This window comes from Ceratotherium simum, chromosome 1, assembly GCF_057802395.1.
Source record: "Ceratotherium simum simum isolate JZ-2026a chromosome 1, ASM5780239v1, whole genome shotgun sequence".
Taxonomy (NCBI): Eukaryota; Metazoa; Chordata; class Mammalia; order Perissodactyla; family Rhinocerotidae; genus Ceratotherium; species Ceratotherium simum.
Genome location: NC_141900.1, coordinates 60,649,174 through 60,665,555, shown reverse-complemented (window position 1 = coordinate 60,665,555; position 16,382 = coordinate 60,649,174). Strand labels below are relative to the sequence as shown.

At 39.9% G+C, this 16,382-nt stretch overlaps 1 protein-coding gene across 2 annotated transcripts in view; it reads right to left on the bottom strand.

Moving 5' to 3' along the window:
* CREB5 (cAMP responsive element binding protein 5) overlaps positions 1–16,382 on the bottom strand; it is a 390,264-nt gene that overhangs the window by 311,683 nt on the left and 62,199 nt on the right. For both annotated transcript variants that reach the window (XM_014786085.2, XM_004418879.3), the window contains exons 2-3: positions 9,932–10,003; positions 3,255–3,348 (exon numbers count right to left, since the gene is read on the bottom strand). In XM_014786085.2, coding sequence (XP_014641571.1) covers positions 3,255–3,348; positions 9,932–10,003 — 166 coding nt within the window. The remainder of the gene's footprint in view (positions 1–3,254; positions 3,349–9,931; positions 10,004–16,382) is intronic.

Sequence of the window (16,382 nt, the reverse complement as noted above, 5' to 3'; positions counted from 1 at the left end):
TCATATGAGGACTCTGGAAATGTACCACATGAACCAAATAAGGATGGAAGGACCAAGGTGGGAGGGGCTGTAAGTCTTTGCCCTCAGAATCCAACACCACTACCCCCATTCTTGTCCCTATAGGTAGTGTCCCTTTAGAAATGGAGGTTTTATGTTTACTGTCTGTCCATAAAAGCAGACTCATCTTAACAAAACACCATGACTGTCACTTTTACTACCCTGCCTGGTGGCATGTCAGAGATCATTTACAATCATTTTGAGTAGTAAACTCTACCTGGCCTAAATAAAACGGACTTTATGGCAAAGCTATGAAATTATTTCAGATCTTACAACTCTAAGGACATTTATCCTTGAAGAGTATATTTGTGGCATCTAAATAACTTCCCTCACTGTAATATTTGCAATTAATGAAGGGTGAAGTGATTTTCCAAAATACAGGTTAACCAGATATCCTGAAATTAGCAATGTACGTACCTACCATCTTTATCTTCTTAATATATGTCAAACTCCAATTCATCTGAAATGAAATTTTGTGTAATTGAATATTGCTTGAAAAAAAACGGCCCAAGAGGGACTTGAAGGTTTTTGTCCTGATGATGCTCGCTGATTTAAGATTTGGTTTACACTATTTTTAATCTTACTATATTTCAAACTGTATGAAATCACTCATCTTCATGATAGGCCACAAAATAGGCTTCAAGTACATTAAGAAATAAAATTTTAATGAATATATTTTAAATAAAATTAGATTCTGACATTTTTGATAAATTCAAATCTAAATAAATCAAGGTATAGACAAGTAAAACTTCAGTCATATTTGCAATCACAGTCTAATATGCTAAAACTAAAATGAGGTTTGAGATAAGCACATATTTACGTCTTCCCTGGGAAAAAAATAGCAAAGCAAAAATACCCAATAGATTGCCTGTTACAATTCAGTGTGGACAACAATGGCATATGCCATGTAGTAGACCTCAGTCCCCTAAATGCAAAGTAACAGAGCTGGACTGATGGCTCTGTATTCCATTCCAGCAAGAAAATTCTACAGGACTACGAACATGCAGAGTGGGCAGCAAGTTTAAAAATTTAGCTCTTAAGTTCATTGAGAGTAGGAAATGGACTCATACCAGCTTCAGCATAAAACATGAGAAAGCAAAAGAAAATATGCCAATATATTATTCATGCTGTTTTTCCTCATATGTATTTCTCCCTTCCTTTTCTTATCCCAAGTTTGACATAATAAAAATTAGAGTGACTTTTCTCTCAATCATTTTCCACCTGGCACTGCCAATTATTGGCAGCAACAGCCTCAAACTAACAAGGATCTAGTAAGAACAATTGAAAAGCTGCAAGAGCTTAATCAAAAACCTGCTGGGGCTGGCCCAGCAGCGCGTTTAAGTGCGCGTGCTCTGCTGCTGGCAGCCCGGGTTCGGATCCTGGGCGCGCACCGACGCACCGCTTCTCAGGCCATGCTGTGGCAGCGTCCCATATAAAAAAAGTGGAGGAAGATGGGCACGGATGTTAGCTCAGTGCCAGTCTTCCTCAGCAAAAAACGAGGAGGATTGGCATGGATGTTAGCTCAGGGCTGATCTTCCTTACACACACAAAAAACACAACCTGTTGTTCAGCAATATATAGAAGTGTTCACACATCTTTAGCTACTTTCTTTCAGCTCTTCACCTGGGGCTCCTTGTAGGGCCATCCTAGCAGCCTGCCTGAAAGACACTGGGCTGGTACTTACCACTCTAGTAGTAACATTTCCATGTGAATACCACTCCCTACCACCTCCCGCTCCCCTACCACCAGGCAGCCTATTTTAGGAATCCGATTTGGAAAAAATAAAAAGAGAACTTATGAATTTAAACATTGGGAATTGCAAAGTCTATGACCTTGCTATTTGCATGTATATGTTCATTGTTGAATTATACAGTTATACCACGTGTGATTCTATAGAATATGATAAATGATAAAAACAAAAGGACAGACCGTCCTTCCTAACCCTTCTAGGCTTTTATGAGTCTTACAAATCTGAATTTCTGCATCTCTGTTTCTAGACTTAAGGAAAGACAAAACTATTTCTGAAGTGCCAGCTAGTTCAATAAAAATGAACAGGCTGAGAGAGAGGTGGTAGGTGGTGGTGGAGAGAAAGGAAGAGGCTGCCTTTGAACTTGCAGAGTCTTCCAACCCACAGCGCATCTGCACTTTTAACAAGTCCCTGGCGGGTTTGTGAAGACGTGTGGATGGCTCTGTCACCAGGACTATTTGATTGTGTATATAAACTGGTCAAGCCTAACAACGCCCTAGCCAGTGCAAGTCAGTGGGTTAGGACTGCAGGATCGAGGGCCTTCATCTTCAACCTGCTTGGTGAGCCCCGGGAAAGCTGCTCCATCTCCCTGTGCCCCTCCTCCTCTATCAGTAAAATATGGGCTATAATAATACTTGTCTGACAAAACTTTTAAAAGATTTACTAATAATAGGCGTAATAAAACACTTGTAAAGTTTAAGTGCCATAGAAATGCTAAACTATATGAGCCAGGCCTGCCAGGACAGTCAGTTTCTCTTCTGATATCATTTAAAACATTTTCATGGAGGTATTATCTCTTTAATGATGCCAGGGAGACAGCGGCTCAGGTGAAATATTTCTAGCCTAAGAAGGGTAATAGGAAATGCCTCAATTACCCTGCTAGGGTTTATGAAATGCTTTCATTTACATTCTTTCAGTGGATCTTCACAATAGTAGTAGTAGAAAGAGGGCTCCTTCTATTCAAGTCACATAACATCATTTTCCTTACAATACTCATTTGACATGTATCACAGACAGCCCTCTATGTTAGCTAAACTTTCACGTGCACACAATATTGTGATGTCCTCGAGAACAGGAATCATATTAATCTTCGCACCTCCCATGGCACTCAGAAGAGTGCAGTGAGTGTTACAGATACTCAATTGAGATTTTTTGCTTGAGTGACTTTAAGGACGTGATTTTTTAAAATACTTAAATGGAGCCAAGTTTTCTAGCAATAAATATTTTATATTCCTGAAAATGAAAAGTCATAGCTCTTCAATTAGAGTGAACACTGCATTAGCTGATTACATTTCTGCTTACCATTATTTTAAGTCTCTGCTATACCTTAGAAATGTATATTTTCAAGGCACAGAATTTCCAGTGGAAACCATCCTATCGTAAGTAGAACGAGTACATTGCATGTGGCTGATCTGATCACCCAAAGTTTTTTTGCCTGGTGGCTCCTTACCTGATAACATATTGTCTGTTTTTATTGAGGGAAACTTCAAAGTCATTTCATGCTTGTGCCTATGAATCATCAGATGGTCCTCTGTTGGGAAGCGCTGTCAAATAGAAAAAAAGGGAGAGGGGAGACGAGCCATTCAGTCTTGTAATATATATTTGCCATCATAGAGAAAAAGGTTTATTCAGCATTGCAAACATGACAGGCAAAACAAAAAATTAGTTCTGAAAAAGTGTGAAAGCATGATAAGTAAAATGACAAATTATTTTATGCAAGCAAATGTGCTGGGATATTCCTTTGAATTACACCCAAATATATGCATCATTATTTCTATCATCATTTACCAGGGGCTTAACTATGTTGCAGAAAAATCTGGCTGAATACTAATAAGACATAGGCGATCTTTGCTTTCCATCACCTCTGATTCCCCACACCTTCCCTGGGAATTCCTTTTAAAGGCTTCTACTTCTCCGCTAGTCTTTGAATATAACCAACTGTGATGACTAGTAAACTAGATATTTCCTTAAGCACTAGAGGTTTGCATCTGAGGGTAGATTTTAAATTTGTGTTTAGTTAAAGTATAAAACAGAAAGAGGTAAACGAACAATATTTAAGTGTTAAAATAATATATACAACAGAAATATGTTATGCTTTTAAAGAATAAAAGAGTGTTTAAATGAATGTTCATTTATGATCACACAGAATAATTAACAATGACAGCATGACGCAAGTATAATTCTCCCATTTCTACCTATACGTGTGAGAAAACCATGTCCAAAATAGGAAAGTGGATTTAGACCTGAATAGCACTGGTTTTGCAAAACTATTTGGAACTTTTCTCTAGTAATTACTGTTCTATATAATAGCATAAAATTAAGTCTAAGGCATAATAAGTCTGCTAGACATTATCTACAGATTATCCAACAGCAGGAGAAATGCATGAAGTAGAAAAAGAATTTTGATTCATGTCAGACTTTGGGAAAGAAATACATGTCATGCTTAATTATTTGACATATATATAGCTACAAATGTACACCAAGACATTTGTATAGTATGTTTCTGTTTATGAAAACCTTGCACACTCATTATCTGATTTTTTATAATTATACTTATGACATACAAAACATGACAAAGTATTTTTAGTATTCTATACTCTGTAGTATAGAATATATCTGTAGTAAATCAACACTTTATTTTTAATTTTCACAGAATGATATTATGGTTGTCAAAAATGCTGCTCCCAAACATTTTCAGCTGTCTGACTTCTGGTCACATCCATGATTGGATTTCCTGGCCCTCTTGTGGTTGGGTGGGGCCATGTGATTAGTTCTGCCCAGTGAGTCATAAATGGAAGTGACACCTCACCCAGATGCAAGAATCTAATTCCTGGTGCAAGACTCTCTAGAGTTCTCCCTCCTCCCTTTTAGCATGGCAATTGAGAATATTAGAAATAGTGGCCCCACCATCATCCTAAGTCTCTGAAGGATTATTAAGAACATTTCTGAATTCTGAAGGATTAGAAGAACATCCTGCCAATCTAAAATATGTATGCTTGGGCAACTGAAATAAGCCTTTGTTGTTTTAAGCCATTGAAGCTTTGGGGTAATTTGTTACTGTACCAGAGCCTAGCCTATCCTGACTCAGACTGGTATGTTTTAATAACTGAACTTAACAGAGGATCTGCTTTATCAAAGTCAAATGAAAATACAACAAAAGACAATAAACACTGCGGAAGATTTCCAAATCTTTGACAATCCAGAAAATCTTTCTTAGCTTCCCAGTTCCTCACAACAGTCATTGTAAGTATCAATTACCGTTATATTTATTGTTGTTAGTGCTGTTGATTCCATTTTGACTCGTAGCGACCATCCTCTCACCTTCCAGCGCTATGTTAGACAATGCTCCTATGCTATTCATAGGATTTTCATGGCTAATTTTTTCAGAAGCGTGTGACCAGGTCCTTCTTCCTAGTCTGTCTTAGTCTGGAAGCTCCACTGAAACTTGTCCTCTATGGGTGACCCTGCTGATATTTGAAATGATGGTGGCATAGCTTTCAGCATCACAGCAACACACAACCACCACAATATGACAACCAACAGACAGGTGGTGTGGTTCCCTGACGGGGAAATGAAGCTGGGCTGCACTGGTGACAGTGCCAAATCTGAACCACTAGACCACCTACCATTGCATACTATGGTAGAAATCTTTTCTGCAAATAGTATGGATTTGTGTTTGTGAGAATGATGGCATTCACTGGGCTAAATCCTTAGGACTATTCAGAAACTAGATCTTTGAATAAATATCACTTTTTTTTTTTGTGAGGAGATCAGCCCTGTGCTAACGGCTGCCAATCCTCCTCTTTTTTTGCTGAGGAAGACTGGCCCTGGGCTAACATCTGTGCCCATCTTCCTCCACTTTATATGGGATGCCGCCACAGCATGGCTTGCCAAGCGGTGCGTCAGTGTGCGCCCGGGATCCGAACCAGCGAAACCCGGACCGCCGCAGCGAGTGCACACACTTAACTGCTTGTGCCCCCAGGCCAGCCCCAAATATCACTTATTTATTTGTCACTTGTATCATATAAATTGGAGAGTCCAGAATTTGCAAAACACGGTAATTATGCCAGATTTCTGGATACATGTAAGTCTGATTTATAATGACATGGGGGCTTTCGCTGCAGGTTCATCAATTTTCTTGGTCTTCTGTAACACCATATAATGACTGCACCAAATGTGTGACACCACCATGTTTGGCTTAGAGACATAGGTTAAATTTCTTAGTCTTTCTGTCAAAAGTCTTACTATAATTTTTTCTATGATAAATATAATCAACAAAAAACATGATGGTATCCTTCATTTTGTATCTGTAAGCCATTTTTTGACTCCATAAAATAATAGCCTAAAATAGAATATTAACCACAATACTTATTTAATAATAATAATTTCCATAATATCTCATATTAACTATAAATACCTTCCAAAAGAGATAATATAGGACATCTGTGGTTTTTTTGTTTTAATTTGGTAGGCAAATAGCAACAAATTGTAAATAACGAAAATGTACAGTCTGCAACAGATATAGAGCTGAGAGAGGCCACTGGGACTCAAAACATGGTTAATGCAGAGGGCGAAGGAACAACGAAATTAACTTTGGACTCTGTGAGAGCAGAAAGAGCAAGAGAAGCCTGGTTCTCTTTACTTCTGGGACAGAGATACTGTATAAGGAGCTGTAACACGAGAAACTTCCCAGATATTATAAGCCTTTCCAATAGAGCAAAGTTTCTTTCCAATGACGGCAAAAGGGGGGAAAATCATCCATCACCCCCAACACAGCGCAGGCACTGATAATTCATATTTACTCCTCTTTCCAATTCCCAGCCATCCTGTCTCCTCCATGCATGTTCCCAAGCTACAGAATGTCGCTAAAGTAAATGCCATGGTCACAACAGACTCGACTGTGATTTCCTAACACCCCACCAGGACACCCTTGGAATCACTGGGCAACTCCTACATTTTCTCGATTGTAATACCTCTTCAACTGAAAGAAGCACATATTTTTATAACAGCTTGTCAAGAAAAAGAAATACTTCCACACTAAATAGAGACATCAAGTTTTAGATACATCTTTATATTTAAATTTGGCAGGGGGTTGAGGGGAGAGGCTTGGAATTTCACCTTTAAACCAAGAAACTACGTAAATCCTCAGTTCTCGTGTTTGTCCAACCTTTTCCTCAGTCTACTCAGCCTTCTCAAGGAAATGACCTGCTCCTTCACTGAGAAGTTCACGGTCATTCGAAAGCTGCCTCCTCAATCTTTATTACCACCTCCACCTCAGAATTTGTGTGTAACTTCATCGATTCCATTTCCATTTCCTCCTGTCACAGAGGAATAAGCACCCGCCTTTCCTCCGCAGGAATCTCTACACCCCATATCTTCTGGAGAGTGGCGCTTCAGCTGTGGTCCTGGAAGCGAGCATGCGCACACCTCCTTGCCCTTGACTAAATCCAGCCTGGCTAGCCTTTAATTTAAAAAGAACCTCTCTCAAGCTGCTTCCTTCTCAGGCTACCATTATATCACTCTGCTTCCCGTCACTCCCCAGCTCTCTTGAAAGAGTCCTCTATGCGGGCCACCTCCACTTCCTCACCACCCACTCACTCGTTAATCCCTTCCAATCTGGCCTGCGCCCGGACTCCTCTCTCATAGGTCGCCGGCAAGCACCCAACTGCCAAATCCAACAGCCTCTGCTGAGGCCTCTCACTGTCCCAGCTCCAGCAGCGTCCAACACCAGTGACCACACGTCTGTGGCATTTATTTATTTATACTCTGCTTGATTCCAAAAAGGAGAAAAGACAGCTTATAGCAATACATAAATTAGAGTGGGAGACCATCAATGACAAGTAGGTGACCAACAAAAGGGAAGGGATCCAAAAAGAAACATGGCTAATGCCAAAATGCAAAACCATCGGGCAGCCATTCTCAACTAAGGGCAATTTGGCCCCCAGAGGGACATTTAGCGATGCCTGGAAACATTTTTGGTTTCCACAACTGGGGAGTGCTACTGGGATCTAGCAGACAGAGGTCAGGGATGCTGCTAAACATCCCATAATGTACGGGACAACCACCACCCCCCTCCCCTTCCCATACACACACACACAACAAAGAATTATTCAGCTCCAAATGTTAATAGTGCCAAGCTTGGGAAATTCTGCCACACAGTCCAATGACCTATGTGCAGTTCTCTTCTCTCTGACTTATCTAAATATTAGATGTGGCTAACAACCCCTTCCTCATACAGCTCTGCTCTATTGTCATTCACAACTCTGGACTCTGCTGGAATCCTAACTTGCTATGAACCCTCTTTGGCCTTTGCTAGGTCTCTTGAGGATCCCATTTCCTTAAATGTCCCTTTGATAGAGGAGCCCCCATTATCCTCCCCAAGTAAAGTAAATCCTCCTATGATATTCTTCAAAGTAGCCTGTGCTCTTCCTTCATGGAAAATTGCAATTCACTAATTAATTGTTGAATCGATCATGTGGTTACAGATTTGATGCCTAGACTAGCAGTGCTGTGAGGACAGGGATACATGTGACTTATGCACATAGTAGGGTCCCCAAAAATGTATGGAATGACTCAAACTGAATAAAACTTAATGTCACATTTTCACAGCCAAAGCAAAGCAAACTGCTCAAATTATCTGATTCCCTTTGGCTCTTGAGACTTCTCTGTAAGGAAACTAAGTGGGAGTCACATTTACCTTATTAGATAAGGCGATTGTCTGTATTCACAATGGAGAGTACTGGTCTAGCAGAATTTTTCCCAGTTACTTATCAACCTATCTGTGTTTTCCCAGTGTTTCCTATTTCAAAATGACCTCCAAAACCAGTTTGCTGAAAAACAGTTGAAATTCAAAATAATTTTCTCTACCGCTTTTCTTATTTATAGATTGAAAATCAACATTCACACAAAAGCCCCTGGAGAAGCTGCCAAAACCTGAGCAAAGGACTCTGGTTTCTCAGTCAGTGGCTGATATCACCAGCAACACCACAAGGCAGCACCAGCAATAATGTCTCATGTTTCCATGGTGTCTTGCTGCCACAGCCTCCCAGAACCTTCCACAAACTCTTGGGGGATATATCATAAGAGGGTCCTCAATGGACATCACCTCTCATCTGACTCCTAGACATTGTTCCATGCTGTGCTGCCAACCCTGCCACATAAACAGGCAGGAGAGTGAGACTTGACCCCCTCGAAACCACTGGGCAGTTTAGGGAAAGAGAGCATAACTACCCACACTGGAAAGATGCCTGTGCTCTGAGTTCTAAGCTGTATCCCATAAAATGAAGATCTTAGCATGAGTGCGACCATGTGGGTCATTTTCCAATAACTGGAACGTGGAGATACCCAAAGGGTCAAGTGTAAAAAAAGTCACCATCAATTTCCAAAGGGAAAATGAAAACTTCTGATTTTAGATGATGGATGTTTCCAATTTCTTTCAAAGAGGTAGGTTCCAGTATAACAGTAGTGGCGGCAGCAGCAGTGGTAGTAGCAACAGCAGACACTAATTGAGCACTGTGTGCAGCCCTGTACTAATGCTTTACACACAGTACCCCCCTCTAATCCTCACAGCGATTCCACTTGATGGAGCCACCGGAGGCTAAAAGAGGCTTAATCCAGCACAGCAGGCCAACTTCCTCTCTTAAAGTTAAGATAAATGAAAAAACTATGGGTTCTAGAAAACTTATAGGGGGTTTATTTTACTGAAAGGGGAAAACAAAACAAAACAGAATTTAGTCTCTGATGGTGAGCTATCTCATCAGTAATCCAAAGGCCCGGTATTCAAGTGGCTATTGTAAAAGCAGGCACCCTCCTTCACCCGTTCTGAAATAACAGTTCTGAACATCTGGTGGGCAGGATGTGTCTGGCTTATTTCCAGGGGAAACTTATGGGTGGAATGACCAACACCAGTGTATTTCAGAGGCTGTGAGGGAATAGTTCAAACTATTCAGGGTGGAAAATAGTAATAATGATGAAGAAGATGATGATGGTGGTGGTGAGGGGGACTTTGACGGTATCTTGGTAAAGAAGGAAAGCCCTCAGCAGGCAAGATTGCCAAGTGAGAGTTGCTTGCCTGTAGGAAGATAGGTGTGTCCCCTGCAAGCTGTAGTGGAGGATCCCCACACTCACCTGGGAGCAGCCTGGGGCACTGCAGACAAACGGCCTCTCCTGCTCCAAATTCATCTTGGATTCCTCATAAATCTGAAGGGTCAGGGGGAGAGGGAGGAAGGAAAACAGAAATCCATGAATATCTCCTGCTTCTACCTGAGAAACATGAGAAAGGCAATCGCTTGGAGCCCCCTTTCTATGCCAATTCCCAAATTAGACAAGAAAAATATTAACATGAACACAGGTCCCGCCTTGCTGAAGTTCATTATTCTCCCTGCAGTCTGAGTTCCTACTATGTTTTCTTGAGTCCATATTTACTGTACTCTGAAGAAAAATGTCATGAGGCTGTTGCAGCAGAAATCCTGCCCATGAAAAACCACCTGGTGGGTGTTATTATCGGGTAAGACCCCACCTATGTAAGGAGATCCCAAGACAATGTCTGCACTGGTCCTTTGGGGTTGGCTGCTTAGGACAGCAAGAGAAGGGGCAGTAACTGAGTAACCATCAGTGTGAGGACCAACTCTGAGCAACAGGTCACATGATTCACCCACCCATGATCACTTCACCAAGCGTCAGTATGACCAAGGGACAAAAAGTAGCCCTGCAGCCAGCTTAGCAAATGACCCTGGTGGTGAGCCATGGTCTTACATTCCCTTTCATCTCAGGCATCTGATGATGCCTCAACAAAAATTATCTGAGTTATTCAGGGGTAAATAGAAATCAGAAAATGCAAAAAACATTACCTTGGATATTTTGTTAATTTTGTCTTACAGGCTGATTTAAAATTAATACTACATTAAGGCCACTGCTCCTCTGATCTAGATAAATTATCTGGAATAAGGTAGCTTTGCAGGCAGAAACCTTATGTTATGATGTCAGACATATGTTAAATTAGAGTGTGGTCTTTTCTTCTGTAGAGGTTAAGTTCTTAGGTAAGTTCATTAGGCAAAAATTGATCATATCAAAATTAACTTTGCAAATCCTCCCAAAAGCCGATCAAGGTACCATATACATGGTTTTGTGGTTACTAATCTATACAGCAATATAAAGTTTTCAAAAATATTATAAGAAGTACTATGTAAATTTAAGTTCCACAATTTAAATCGTTTTCTAAATCATACTTTTCTTTTTGCCAATTTTAGAGTTGAGTTTAAATAGGCTACATGTGCTGCTGGTGGGGCATGGCTCTATTATGGAACTAAAACCTCCTGCTTTGTCTCTGAGCACAGGAAGCAATTTGCTTCCTTAAAATGCTACTTGTAGGTGATTCCAAAGGAGTCCCAAGTCGCCTTCACCTCAAAAGAGGGAACTCAGTTTTACTCTTGGAATAGTTACCCTTTGTCCAAGGAAGCTTTATTATCCTGCAAAGAAACCCAATTCTAATTTGCTTGTCATTATACGCTTCTCCCAGACACTAATATATTTCACATATATTTTTTGGGAAACAGATGCCTACTTTTGCTTTTCTGAAACACAAAGTGAAAAGATTTGCCTTAGATAACACTCCTCATCAGATATTAAAAAACAAGACAAATTTAAAAGTGTAAGCTCTCTTCACACCACTATTCCTCCTCATCGTACAATTGTCACCACGTAATGCCCTCTTCTCTCCCCATTTGGAATGACTTTCCACTGGTCACCTATCAACACAGTAACTCAGCATAATTTTACAGGTTTCCTGTGTCAGGCATATTGTTCAAATTCTTTTACTCTATTATATTTTAAATATATTTGTAACTATATATTCTAAATATTCTAACTCTTTTACTCTATTATATTCTTTCTAAAGAAGAAAAGAAACCCATAACTATCTTTAGAAGCTTTCCACTTGCCCTTGTCTGAGGTAAGTCATGAACAATTAAAATAACTTCTCATACCTCATTATTCATTTGATTTTGCCATCACTTATCACAGAGCATCCCTCCTCTCCCCTGTGAAGGCTGACAGCTTACTTCTAAGCCTCAAAATGAAGAGTGACTTTAAAGCTGAGAACATGATTTTGATCCAGGATAGAATAAACAACAGAATAATTGAGTTATCCATTAATTAAATATGCCTTGTTTTTCTAGTAAATTTTCAAAAATGCTTTCCTGAAACTTTTCTGTCTCTGTGGCCATGATCTGCCTGACTGTTGCCAGGTCTTATAATTGCTTCAGGCCTCAATTTCCCCTCCTTTACAACAGGAATATGAATATCAGTCTTCAACTCCTTCGTTCCTGTGTCACCCTGATCAGTTAGGCGGCCTGTAAGATATTTCCAAATTATGGAGAAAGGTCTGTGTATTTAAGTGTGTGTGTGTGTGGGGGGGGGAGCTTTTGTGGGCAAGCATTGCTGGAACCTCACTTTAATATTAACTATTCCTTATTTATAAAAGAGAGTTTGCTATAAGGTGATCTTTCTTGGATACCATGTAAGAGCTTTAGTTGCTTAAGTAACGAAAGAATGCCAATATTAGTTATATTACTAACCAATATTAAGATTACATGACAGTAGAATAGGAAAGTTCCATATAAATATATTTATGGCCTACATCCGAAAGTAATAATTAGTGATAATAATTAGATTATTGTCCAACTAACAGAAGTGGTCTAGATTGGAAGAGCTACTGCTGAAGGTTAAAACAGATTCATTAATAAGCCAAAGTGAGGAAAGAGATTGACCACGCCCTGCCAGGTAAGTATGAAGAGAAAGTATTTTTCTACCATAACCACAACTCTATCCTAAACTCTAGTCCACAAAAATGCTGACTTTCCCTGTAAATTCAGGCCCATAATGGTAATAGTTTAGCAATTCTGCTTGATACCAACATTAGCTACCTTATCTTAGTTATTGGTTACAATCTGCATATGCGCTGCAGCAAATACCATGGAATTATACTATGATGCTGGTGCTTGGAGACAACAAGGTCCAGCCATATAGATTTAGTCCGTCTTATTGATCCTTCATAGTATGGGTGTTATGTTTAAAGGAATATGATTGATCCGAGAAATACAGTCTGCCCTTAAATAGTTTAGAGTTCAATCACCAATATGTTCAACTGAGTTACTACTGTCATTTTATTATTTTATTTTTTTAAACATAAATGAATCTGTATCAATTTATTACATGCTATGGATCCCATGGACCAAATGTTTTGGCAACATAATATTGGAACAAAAGTCCTAAGGTAAAATGGCAGTTGCTACAATAAAATGAGTTTTAAGTGATTAATAAGGGCTGAGGTGAGTGGGTGTGTAGATATACGTGTGTGAACCTCAGTGGCTTTATTTTGATGAGCTGCAGTTCCCACATTTAGCTCTCTGCAAAGAGCACACCCTTGCTCATTCCTTTCTGTGTGGGTGTTTGTGATAGTTTACTAAATGGTACCACTCTACCACATAGGATTCATTACTTTAACCAACTAGTATGATCTGGTCTGGTATATTAGTCAGGAGCCATGGTCTATTATTATGTTCTTTTCCAGCACATATTGTAATAATTATTCTCTCAAACAGACTCCTACTAAAGCCCTGTGTATATTCTTTTATCATCCATCAAATAGGGGGCAAATTACTCAGACATGATTTTAGCCAGGTTGCTCTGCATTTGGTCCTCAGAAGCCAGGCCTCATCCTCTCATTTCCCATTCAGTTGTTTTACTAGCTGAGATGTTTTAACGAACCAAGTTTTGCTTGGCAATCGCCATACCCCAGGCTCCACTGCATAGAGCTGACATAGTAGGCGTTCAATAAATATTTGTGGAATGGATAATGGATCCTGAATCATTACAATAAATCGTCCCAAACAGCTTGCCTTTTTTCTACTCCTAAGGCAGTGGTTCCCAAACTTTTTGGCCCAGAACCAAGTTTTCAGCAAGGCAAGAGTTTGTGCAGGCCACTCATTCCACCTGTTCCCAGTTACGGCCAGAGAAGAAATCTCACCAGATTTAATGGAGAAAACTCAAAATTGCTTTTGGTGAAAACTATGAGGTGAAGCTAGTTTTCATTAAGTTTCACATGTAAATGTGTTAATTCATTATGAATTCAGTCTGTTAATATTGTCATAGACATTGAAACCACTGAAGTCCAGTCTATTAGCCATGTGTGGGTTGCTTAGAGCTCCTGCAGAGCGCCTTTGAGAAACACTGAATGATCCCATAACTTTGGTTAAATACAGTTATAATTGTGGCAGGCACTATCTAATCATTTAAGAATCTCTAAATAGTACTATTTTTCGTTGCTCTTTTCCAAAGTTCAGATTCAATGCTCATTTAGAACAAATGCCTCATGAGTCTAATTTCCCTGCAGATTTTTGGAGAACAACACAAAACCCTAATAACAAACCCTAATAGTGCATCAAGTGAGTCGAGATTTTTAGTAGTTGACAAGGAGATGACAGACTTGATTTACAATTCAAACCCTCAACTGCCACTGGATTCCTCTGGCTTCACAATGAGCAAGAATCTCTTTCATTGTTCAGCGTTTGACCCCACAAATTCCTCCTGGTCTAAAATAGGAAATGTTCCACAATGGCTGATGCAATCCATTCAAATGCTTTGCCAGGCATTTAGGGATATACTTGGAATCACCATTTCATGAATGGCAAATATTGCAAAAACAAACATTGCTAAAAACTTGGATAGTCTACACAAAACACTGTGAGTATGTATTTTAAACTTAAGGGCAACAATTGAGCCCAAAAGGAAAAAACCTACATCATCCGGTTTGCTGTAGTCAGCCAAGAGTGACGCTTCCCTGTCTAAATCACGGGAAGCCATTACTGACCCTTAGTTAACATTAAACTCCAATCTTAGTGGGATGGCACAATTCTCCCTCAATAACAGCACATAGATTCATACTTGGATATGGACTAGTAAGACACTAACAATGTTGTTTTAATCTGAAAATCTGGCATGCACTTTTATCAACACCAAAAGTTACGGGAACTTCAAAGCTGCAAACTGAAACTAAATATAAGTGAGCACTAATAATAATATTGATATGTCCCCATCAGCTCTGGTATTGTTAATCTGGATGTGAATGCATCATAGATCTGAAAGGGGGTCTTGAATATTAATAGAGATGTTAACAATATCTGTTGGCTTTTATTGCCCTACTATGAGTGTGGAAAGAGCATTCTTGGCAGGACTCATGTGAAACAGGCCTTGCTACCTTGGTGAGCTTACTAGACTGCTGAAAAGGGTCTAGAGGAGGAAGCTGGTCCTTCCTAAAGTGCCAAGGACAGCTGACAAACAGGAGCCTCTTGAGTTAGTCACACTCTGTGAGAGTCCAGATCAGTCTTACGTTGTTTCTGGGAACAAAGGTTGTTTATTAACTAAATTAGTTAAGGGCATAGCCAATTTGTACTTTGTGTTTCTGAAAAAAAGCAAATATTTCTCTCAACATATTGGTCAGAAAGGCAAAGAGCCACACACAAAAATAACCCAACACAAATTCACCAACAACACAGTCTAACTTATTTTATACTAAGATGCCTGATTCTACTTTAACAGCAAGGATGCAGGGGGCCAGCCCCGGTGTCCTAGTGGCTAAAGTTCAGCGCACTCTGCTTCGGCAGCCTGGGTTCAGTTCCCAGGCATGGACCTACACCGCTCTGTTAGCAGCCGTGCTGTGCTGGCAGCCCACACACTAAAAAATAGAGGAAGACTGACACGGATGTTAGCTCAGGGCAAATCTTCCTCAGCAGGGCCGGCCCCGTGGCTTAGTGGTTAAGTGCACGCGCTCCGCGACTGGCGGCCCGGGTTCGGATCCTGGGCGCACACCGACGCACCGCTTGTCCGGCCATGCTGAGGCCGCATCCCATATACAGCAACTAGAAGGATGTGCAACTATGACATACAACTATCTACTGGGGCTTTGGGGGGAAAAAAAGAGGAGGATTGGCAATAGATGTTAGCTCAGAGCTGGCCTTCCTCAGCAAAAAAGAGGAAGATTCAGCAGGATGTTAGCTCAGGGCTAATCTTCCTCACAAAAAAAAAAAAAATCTTCCTCAGCCAAAAAAAAGCAAGGATGCGGGATGGTTCTCCCAACACATGGCTAGCTGTTGGAAAGGAATTATATATTCAATTTGTGGCAAAGACATATTTCTTTGGGAGGGATATTGTACCTTTCACTATCTTATTTGCTCATCTGTAAAACAGGACCATTTTAGTAAAACAGGACCATTCAAAGAGATATTATTTGAAAAAATAATGAATGGAATCTAATTGCAAAATAAGAGAAAAGTAAACTCTTTTATTTCACATATATTTTTATTTTTCAAACCTGAATATCATAATTTCAAATCGAAAAATAAACACCCTTGAATTTCAGTCCAAAACAATCAATTATTTTGTGAGTGTGTCTTAGTATCCCCTCTTTGCATGTGTGTGTGTCTCCCTCTGTCTTTGTTTTTCTGTGTCTTCTCTCTCTAAAATTCTGTCTCACTCTTCACATGTCTATTCTCTGTGTCTTTATTTGTTTTGTTATGTATGT